The following is a 10,513-nucleotide window of genomic DNA, read 5'->3' on the forward strand; positions in this document are numbered from 1 at the left end:
AGATGACTGGGAATATTTTAAATGCATCAAAACAAAACCGGTTTCACAGGGACAGAAAAAAACCTGTTTAGTTACGACGGCGCGCCGTGCGAGCGCGTGCACGGTTCGGGTCAGAAGAAAAGCAACCAATGGGAGCGCGAAGAGACCGCGGCGCTGCGCGTTATGAAGCGCAGCCTCTTCATGCAGTATGTGTATGGAGGCTTATCACGGGGCTCAAATGCGGCTAAAAGCTCCGGCGCCCTTTTATTAATTTGCAGTCCCACGCCGTTAATTTTAATTACGTCGAAGTCATGAGTGACATGAGAAGAATATCTAAAATAACTCTACGGATCGCGTGCCAGTGTCTATGGGTAAGGAAATTACAATCACCAAGTTACTCATAGCATCGGTGGCATAATCTTCAGAACATGGTAGTTTTTGTTTGTCCGTGGTATGAAATACGTAGCACAAATTTAGTTAAATGTCTATCATTTTTTGAAGATGTCCATTTCGTCTGTGTTATAGTAATAAATATGATGACTGAAATTAAAGTAAATATTTTCACATTTTGGGAGTCGCACTCTTGCATGTATTGAACAACTTCGTAGGCGTCCAGATCTGCTTTATGACTAAAACCTCGCTAAATTCACATTAGTAATAATAATGTTTTATTTATATAGCGCCTTTCTCACACTCAAGGACGCTTTACAATGCAAACAGTTAGTGATGATTATTACTTGGCTGTTCAGTTCATCTAGTCCTGTGCTTGGAAGGAAATGTTTGTCAGAAACGGAAGTTCTGTAACGCAAGATAACACATTGTCACATGACTTTAAAATGAAAGGAGGTTAGAAAGAAAAGCTGAATGTTTTCGCATGTGTTCAGTTAGACTCAAGTTGGATCTAATTTTTTGGTTAGTTAAGAACTTCCTGTACGTTTCATAGGTTGCCATTATTAAAATATCTTAGAGCAGGGGTGGCCAGTCATACAGAAAGGACCATTGTTAATGCAGGTTTTCTCTGCAATTTACTAATTAGATTAATAATTGGAGGACTGATTGGCTGAAGAGTCCTCACACCTGGGTTTGAACAGGTGACCAGAAGGCTTTCCTAAAAACCTGCATACACGCCGGCCCTTTGCAGATAAGATCGGCCAGCCCTGCTGTAGAGTGATTGAATGTTTATTTGCTCAAAGCACAGCCTTGTAAGGAATAACCAATAATGAACATTTACAGTTCATGTGGGGCTTTTCCCCTCCCCAGACTGAGGGACCCCTCCCCCCATGCTTGGCAGGTGTACAGTTCCGCCTAATCCGATACTCATCTGTCTCTTGTTTTGTTGCAGCTTGCCGCTCTGGTGGTGGGTTTGAGTGGCGTGTACCTGCTGGTAAACTTCAGGCAAACTGGACTGCTTTTCCGCAACATCTACTTAATCTTACCTGCGATCGTGGCCCTGGTCAGCGCGGCCGTCCTGCTCGCCAGTGGGGGCATCGGCTGCTGGGTGTCCATCAGGGATAGCACTGTGCTGCAGGCTGCGGTGAGATTCTTTATACAGTCCAGTGCAGGGATGACACCAGAGGTAAAATCCAGCCATCCGTCCCTCCATCCATCCATCAAGCATCAAAGTCACAAAGAGCCCTTCCAGTTAGGCTGGGTGATGACATATCGATATTATCCAGAGCATGCGCAGTAATCACCAGGGCTCAAATAATGGGCGAAACATTTAACCGGACGCCAGCTTTTAGGTACTATACAGACATTTATTTCCGCCCACAATTTGATATGCAGATTATTAGTGCACCTAAAATATTGATGAGTCATTTTATCACTCCCAAAAGTTAATCAGTATAAATTCGGCATATTTTTATGTTTTAAAAACATGTCAGACTTTAAACTGCAATAAGTGCCGTCACACAACCGATGTCTTTCTCGTTTTTATCCACAAGATCTCCTCCTTTAAAAGATGTCATGGCTACTGAGCTGTTCCTTTCTTCACCGACCCTACAGTGCATATTGCATATCGCACTGAAGTATACCAAACCATAGTATACCAAAACAGTATTATGTGCTGTGCTCCGCTACAGTGTATATCGCACTGAAGTATACCAAACTATAGTATACCAAAACAGTATTATGTGCTGTTCTCCGTTAACTGAATCTAATAAACACAGATAGGCCAAGTTGATATAGATTACTAACTTTTAGGTGTCACAGAAGGTATCTCATTAATATTTTTGGCATACTACTAATCTGCTTACCAAACTGTTGGTGTAAATAAATGTTCATATATTACTGAAAAGCTGCCATCCGGCCAAATGTATCGCCTGTCATCTGAAGCCCTGGTAATTATTGTGCATGTGCGGTATAATATCAATATCATATGACACAGCCTTACTGGAAGGGTCTACCCCTGCCTTTTACCCCGTGCAGCCTGCGTCTGGTTTCAGGCTCACTTGGAATGTATGATGGGTGGATGGATAAATGGCCTTTACTGGAGTTACACTCAAGCATGATCAGTTGATAAATACTCAGTGACAAAAAAAGTTAAGCACCCAGATGGAGTGGTGAAAATGAAATGAATCTGCATGTGGTGAAAGGTCATGTGACTGTATAGCAATGATTATAATATCAGGTCAAACAGACAACAGAGTTGGCAGTTTGGGTACACAGCTGGTCCCATGTCAGTAGAGTGTGGCACCCCCCCCCGGTTCTGGGTACATGCAGCAGCGCAGAAGGAAGTCGTACAGCCATTGTATCCCCTCCTGCGGCCCACAGCTGTTGTAACTGGCCCTCGAGATCCTGCAGATTGGCACCGGGTCTGAGTTGATGTCAGAGCTGATCCCACATGTTCGATTGGGCAAAGATCAGGGGTCCTGGCTGGCCACACGAGGACCTCAACATGACACAGGCAATCCATAGACACTCGGGCCATGTGTGGTCGGACGTTGAAAGACTGTACCAAGGTGCTGTCTCAGGAGGGGTAAGACATGCGGGCGCAGGATGTTACTGACATAGCGCTGTGCCGTCAGGGTCCCCTGAATCACTACCAGAGATGACCTGAAGTCATACCCTATGGCTCCGCACACCATGATGTCATACCCTATGGCTCCGCACACCATGATGTCATACCCTATGGCTCCCCACCCTATGGCTCCCGACACGCGATCGTCATCCGTGATAATGCAGAACTGAGATTCATCGCTGAATATGGTACAACGCCACTCGTCATCAGTCCATGTCTCCCAGTTACCGTATCACTTCAAACACTGGTGTTTAACAGCAGCCTACGCATAGGATGGTGAACCCGTAGTTCAGCTGATGCCTGTCATCGAGACACGGTGTGGGATGACACAGGGTGTTGCAGAGAGTCTGTGTCCAGATGGCAGGTGCAGATGCCATGATATTCTGTAATGCTTGGTGCACAGTATGATGATCTTTCAACGGGAACCTTGGCGACATGTGCGGGTGCCCTCGTGTGTTCATTGGTTACAACATCGGGCGACTGCGACATCTGCATGCCCCACATGCTGGACAACTGCACGATACCACCACCCAGCCTCATGCAAACCCACAATGTGACCCCTATCAAACTCCGTCAAGTGCTGGTAATGCTGTCTAATGCGCCTACGAGGCGTCCTCTGTGTCTGGTGACTAGATGTGCCAGCTCCTTGCAAATCAAATCATTTACGTACCCATCTCTGGTCTGCACATGTATCACATTACATCCAAATCGGACCATTACTTCTGGGTGCTTAACTCTCTTTTTGCGACTAAGTGTGTAGTTTCAATAATTCATGTTCCTGTTCAGCTGATTAGCATTTTAAGATATGTTGTCATTTAATTATCCATGTTTTATGTACACAAGTAATGGTTTCTGTTGAATATTCTGCTGGATAATAGAGTTTTATGATCATGAGATCTTATGATGCATCTCTGTTTAAATCTAAGACTTTAATATGTGATCTTTCATAAGACCAACCCTTTGACTGTAATGGTAAACACACTTGTTTTTAATGCTTTTTTTCAGTTTGTTTATCTGCTCGTCATTGTATTTTGCCTCGAGGCGACAGCATCTGTCCTGTCCTACGTGAACATAGGCAAGGTAACGCGATTAACTGGTTTAGTTAAATTTTTATGTTCCGTAGCTTTAATTTTCATGTCGCTTTAATGGCAGCATTTAATTTGATTATGGTTCTAGGTGCATTCGGAATTTGAGCCTTTCTGGGGGATGTTTCAGAATTACACCGGCAACAAACAGGACTCCGGTTCTAATGCAGTGGATGCCATTCAGGAAGAGGTGTGTTCACTATAAATATATTGTTTTCTGTGAAATCAAACTTTCCGACATAAGCTTGGCATCAGTTATATTTAGTGAATTATTGACTTCACCCAGGAAGTTTGTAGTTTCAATAATTCATGTTCCTGTTCAGCTGATTAGCATTTTAAGATATGTTATTTTATTATCGCACTGTTGCCTCACATCTCTGGGACCCAGGTTTGAGTCTCTGCTATGGTTCCATGTGTGTGGAGGTCACATGTTCTCCCCATGGGGATTCCTGTAAGTACTCTGGTTCTCCCTGCAGTCCATAACATACTGAGATGAACTGAAGTTACCTAATTCTGGGTTGGTGCCCCGTTCTGGGTTGTTCCCTATCTTGCACCTGAACCCTGAAGAGAAGAAACACTAACACTGTTAATAATCCACTCGCGTTAATAAGCCAGTGAGAGAATTTGGTTTCTTAAGCGCTCAAACCAGGCACTGACCTAATGTGGGGGGTGTGGATGTCAGGAAAGCATGATGCCCCTGATTTTATCCCTCGGCATGATGAATAGCATCCTAAGTGCCCTAGTAGGGGAGCAGGGTTGCACAAGGTCGGCAAGGGAAGACGGTACTAAGCCGTTCAGGCAGTTAGAAACAAGTAGTAATACCTTAAAATCAAATGACAAGCAATATATGGTCTTGCATACGTCAGGTGTCGAGCTGCAATGTTCTGGATGAGTTGAAGGTGAGCGAGACAGTGCTGACTTACAGCAGCCTACATCAAGTTACAATAGTCCAGGATAGAGGAGATAAAAGCATAGAATACCTTATCAAAATCAGTAATGGAGGGAGAAGGTTTGGTCTTAGTCAGTACCCTCAGCTAGAAGAAGTTGACCTTGACAACATAAATAATGTCGAATTTAAAATCACTGGGAAATATCACATCCAAGTTCTTAGCAGAGTGCTTGTTGAAAGGTGCACGTGCTCCAAGGTTCGAATATCATGGTTCTAATATATCGTCCTCACAGTTCATCAAGGATTTAGTGGAGTTTCCCTGTTCCAGTGGCAGGTAGATTTGTGTGAACAGTCCTCAAGACTGACTGAAAAACTTCTACCTGTCAGATATGATGTCTGCTAGGGGTAGGCAGCCCTGATCCTGGAGTGTCGATATCCAGCAGGTTTTCTTCAAGTCAAGACCTGGTCTTTGATGAACCACACCTGATCTCAGGCAGATAGTAAGTCATCAGGTAGGATAGAAAACCTGCTGGATATCAGCACTCCAGGATCAGGGCTGCCTACCCCTGATTCAAACCCTGTGAGAGCAGCACCCTGTATGCTGACGCGTTGCTCGAGACACGGGATAAGAATGTTACGGTGAACTGTATCAAAAGCTGCACTGAGATCTGAGAGCTCAAAAATGGCAGCATGACCAGAGTTGGCAATTAATAGAAGATCTTTCAGGAGCTTTAAACGAGCAGAATCTGTGCTATGATGAGAATTAAAACCAGATCGAAAACCAGATGCAGGAAAACTGCTTTCTCCAGAAATAGCTATTGGAAAATAGCCAGGATTCTGGACTCAACACTGTGGAAGACCTGTTTTAGAAGACTAGAGGGGACAATGTCAGCAGGACTGGTCGTGGGCTTCGAGTTACCAGCTATTTCTCCCAAGATAGGGAGACACACTCACACCGACAGCAGAATGTGTGGCCAGGGTTGGTCACGGGCAAGAAGGGAAAAGGCGAGATCGAATGTCAGTAGTCTTATCAACAAAAACAGCTTCTCCACAAGTCATGACGAGGCATATGGGAGTGCTCAGATTAGCAGCTGTGGTTATGGTACTAAACTAAACTCTAGGCCTGTGACAGTTATTCCCAATAATATTTGAAAAGCTTTTGCTGCATAATGGTACTTGACACCTGAATCTTATCTTTTTCCCCTCTTTGTTTGATGTTCTCTTGCATGCCTGTCTAAGGATTCGAGTTCTACCAAGCTGCTGTAAATATAGTATTTTCACTAAGGTTTATATCCATGTGATGAAGTATAGAGAATTATGTTCATTGTTTTTTTTTTATTTTAATTTTTAAATGAACATGTGACTAAGCAGGCATTGGCTGAACATAAACAAATTTGTTTCTACAGTTACAGTGCTGTGGAGTCCATAATTACAGTGACTGGTTCAGCACCCCTTGGTTTAACCGCACTGGTAAAGTTCAAGTGCCCCACAGCTGCTGTAACTCCACCTTCGACATGTGCAACGGCACCCTGAACAGACCAGACCTCCTTTATCCACAGGTAGGTGCTAAGCTTTCCATGCAGCACCGACTGAAATACCCTGAAGCAATAACGTCCAAAATATTGTAAAATATTTTTAATAAATTTATTCCTACTGTGCAGTCCTGTAATTATTTGCAGAAAACCTGGAGGGAATTACCTCTTTCATTGGCACGACACGAAACAAATTAGAAACTTAACGTGTGTCTGCTCCTGGACTAGCTAAACGTTAATACAAATCAGACCAATGAAAATCACTATTTAAGTTCAAGAAAAAGAAGCCTTTGGACCATCATCTGTTTTGAACACGCCGTCAACACTACAAACAACTTTTGATTTTGCTAGCATAGTTTTTGTTAGATGAGGTGCATTCTGGCATATGTAGGAAATGTCTGTGCAGGGAAATTGGCAAAACCCAATGAAATCCGAAGTTTTTCCGGTTTTCTTAGTCTTTCCTGGTATGAGTTTTATTTTTTATTTTTTTTACTTGAATTTTATGATACACATTGTTTAATATTTTACGCAGAGGAGCAGTTTTGGTGCTTGTAAATTCACTTATTTCGGAGGTGTGTACCTGACGACTGCTTTATGGTCTGCATGCGCAGGGCTGTCAGGCAAAGCTGGAGGGCGGCTGGATGTTTGTCCTTTACTTTATTATCATTTCTTCTGCGGTGGTTGCTGTCCTTCAGGTGAGTCTGTCCACTAATAAAACACTAACCTTTAGCCTTGGCTATCAACCTTTGAAACGGGGTAGTTTTAATTAAAGGGTGTATTACATTGTATAGCAATGTGCAGATAGTAACACCAACCTAAAAGGAAAAAAGGTCCTTTTTCTCTACACCTTTGAGAATTAAACACTCAGGAAGAGAATTTTATGCATTTCTTATGTTATGCTTTAAGGTTTTTTTAAGTAGAGAGTTGTATACTGTGAGGGAACCAGCTCAATAGCATTCTTAGTTGTATTAGAATATTATAATGTAATATTCATTGTAACTAGGAAAAAGTAAAAGTTGTACTAAAAAGGGAAATGGTAGTAAGGTTAAAAGTTGCATAGAAAGCATAGTAGTGTATTAAAGTATATTTAAGGTGTTTGCAACGGTGACTGCAGCACAAGTGAATTTAAAGCGGGTTTGAGCTGTACTGAACGGGCAGATTTTTACGTCCTCTATCATGTCAGGATAACGGGAAGAATGGTGTCCTGGAAGCAGCATTATTACCAGTACCATGCAACACAAAGCCGTACTTTAAAGATTGTCAGTTTTCACGCCCCCCCACCACAGTTAATTATTGGCTGAATCCCTCCATGTCCTTGATAAACTGACCCCACCGCAGAGGATGGTCAGTGGTCAGGAGGCTATTTTCAGTCCGACGGCTGACTCCCTCGGCACTCGTCACCTTAGCCCCTTTTTACACTGAGGATTACTTTGTACTTTGGCAGATTAACATGCTAATTGGACAGTTCTGCCTACAGCACACTGGCACCAGATAGACCAGTGGGACCACTAAACTGTGGACCTGCCATGACAGTCTGGTGGTATGGTGCCAAAGGCTCCAGGTCAGCGAACGATGCGGCCCAACTTTAAATGGCCCTGTGGCTGCGGGATTCTTCCCACAAGTAGAACGTCCAGCTGAGCAAAGAAAAGCAGTTTTTTTTTTTTTTTTTTTAACACATAGTAAATTAGTTTCTAATTCGGGGCTTTGAGGCTAAGAGGAAGACTCTTGTAACACTGGGTACAGTTCCCAGGAGGTTCTCATTTTGAAAAAGGGCAAGTCAAAGCAGCATGATTCAGGGGAGCCGGCCCGATGCTTAAAAGCTTCAGAGGTGATGAGCTTTCAAATCCCATTTTGTACTGTGTGCTGCCTGAATTCAGCCACTATAACAAAAAGGGGCTTGTATCCTGTATTTCTGGTAACACTTTACTTGAGGGGGGCACAAGTAACTTAGCGATTCACTTACTACTCAAGTGCAAATCATGAACAAAAGTGGTAGCTGCATGAAATACATGAACCGTTATGATTGATTAATGATAAGCATGAAATCAATATGTGACTTAGTGTATTAACCAGTAACTAAGTAGGAGTGTATTACTACATTATATGTGCCCCCCCCCCTCAAGTAAAGTGTTACCTTTTTTTTTAATGTTCTAAATTGTGTGCATTAAAATACACAAGTACAAAAGACATTGTCTGCCTAACACATCTAAGGCACCAATCAGAGTCTAGCTAGGCAGTGTGTGGCATAAGCTGTTAGCTTAAATCACTGAAATATTGACTTTTAATATTCCAAAAGTCAAGACATTTAAGCACTAATTTAGCCCATCGTTTAATAAAGTATTAAATTCAGATTCTCTGTCTTATTATTCCTGATAACATCTACGGATGTTGCAGGTTGTATGCCGCTGGATGTATTGAAGATTATATGAACAATAGGTAATGGTTGTAGTATATCTGCAAAATTCTTTTTCTCTTTGGCGGTATCTGCATGTTCAAAAATATAGGAAAAATGATCTTCCGCCGAAGGGACCGAAATGCATTGTGTGACTGCCTGATGAGGGCAGTTTGGTATATGAGAGAGTGGGCTTTTTGGGGGCAGATGGGAATTGGGGGGAACCCAGAAGAACAGAATATCTTCAGAATAGATTGGGTGTGTTCTGCTAAATGCGAAAGCACAGGTCCAAAGGCAGGGGGCGGTTCTGGCCTGGGGTAGCGGTCAGAACAGTAGGAGAGCCCTGGGAATGGGGTTAGGGTTGAACAAATGACCGTGCACAATGGCAATCAGCTTTTTTTTTTGTTGTTCCTCTTTCCTCCACCTGTACCTCACCCCTTCTCATCAGTCCTCTTAAAACTAAAAATCGCGGCATTTGTGCGACATTGTCCAGTATGTTTATCTGAAATTCCATAGGTGGGACATTTTAAGTGAATATGATCGTTACAAAAACATGCCAATTAGCATTGTTCTTATTTTTATATTAATGCAGATTAAAATGTACAGAAGCCAAGATTGCAAGCACAGGCCATTTTTGAAATTATATATATATTTTTGTGAACAGTCATTGCTCAACGTCAACATTAGGGCTGCATCTGAACAGTTTGGCTATTTTTATAATATGCTTAAGAGCTGTGTTTATTTTAAGAACTGCAACCAAAACCCTGCCTTCCTACCTGAGCGGTTAGCATAAATATCCCTGACACAGCTGTGGATTTGCCCATGAAGCCCTTTCACAAATGAGACGCCTGGCGTTCTGCCCACTGATGATATTAAAAGGGTCAGATTACAAATGTGTATGAATCCATAATGTTTCGATAATTTCCAAAAATCATTTCTCCTCTTCTCTGTTCTAGGTCGTTGGGCTTGTCACTGCAGCCCAGCTGATGAGAGATCAACCCTTGCAGGAGTATCGGATCCTGGACAGGGATTCAGTAAACTAGACATATTCTGTGCTCTCTGATGTCCAACAAACATCACGATTTAATTTCTCGTTTAGAGAGTAATTAAGTCATTAACATTTTGTAACTGTGAGGGGAAATCGACTTCTGCAATTATTTTTTAGCCTTTTAATAAGCTTAAACAAGATAATGATTTTCCAGATGTGATGAACAGGGATGTTTTCTGCTTATTTGTAATGTTGGTATAGAATAAATGTATAAATTGAATAAATGTATAAATTGTCACAATGAGTAAGGAGCAGGAATGTTCAGCAAGTAGCATAAGAAGACCAGAGCATTGAGCAAGTTCACTAGTTTGAATGGCATCGGTAAAATATTCTGCTCATTAAACTGGGACAATTAGCAATGTAAGCTGTTCATATAGAGAAACACTTAGGAAGACCAGAAGAATGGCAGCGGTGTATGATACTGTAAAACCAATGTAAGTAAATCCTCTGCATTATATCTGAAGCAGTGTTTGTTAGTTTTGCAATGTATTTAGCAGTAGAAAAAAAGGTGTTTATTCAGTTATACTCTAGTCCAGTGTTTTTTAAACCAGTCCTCCCAGGGAATTTGG

At 42.2% G+C, this 10,513-nt stretch overlaps 1 protein-coding gene across 1 annotated transcript; it reads left to right on the forward strand.

The window, feature by feature from the left end:
- The first annotated feature begins 149 nt into the window (after window positions 1-149).
- tspan37 (tetraspanin 37) lies at window positions 150-10,407 on the forward strand. Its single transcript, XM_048975789.1, has 7 exons — window positions 150-350; window positions 1,322-1,513; window positions 4,004-4,078; window positions 4,175-4,273; window positions 6,379-6,531; window positions 7,116-7,199; window positions 9,853-10,407. The coding sequence occupies exons 1-7, from the start codon at window positions 291-293 to the stop codon at window positions 9,937-9,939; spliced, it is 750 nt and encodes a 249-aa protein (XP_048831746.1). The 5' UTR covers window positions 150-290; the 3' UTR covers window positions 9,940-10,407.
- The last annotated feature ends 106 nt before the right edge of the window (window positions 10,408-10,513 follow it).

Source organism: Brienomyrus brachyistius, chromosome 15 (genome assembly GCF_023856365.1).
Source record: "Brienomyrus brachyistius isolate T26 chromosome 15, BBRACH_0.4, whole genome shotgun sequence".
Taxonomy (NCBI): Eukaryota; Metazoa; Chordata; class Actinopteri; order Osteoglossiformes; family Mormyridae; genus Brienomyrus; species Brienomyrus brachyistius.

Coding starts and splice junctions, on each gene's coding strand:
- tspan37 (XM_048975789.1), top strand. CDS start 291: ATGAGTGACATGAGAAGAATATCTAAAATAACTCTACGGATCGCGTGC. Junction 1,514..4,003: donor GCACTGTGCTGCAGGCTGCG/GTGAGATTCTTT, acceptor GCTTTTTTTCAG/TTTGTTTATCTGCTCGTCAT. Junction 7,200..9,852: donor CGGTGGTTGCTGTCCTTCAG/GTGAGTCTGTCC, acceptor TCTCTGTTCTAG/GTCGTTGGGCTTGTCACTGC.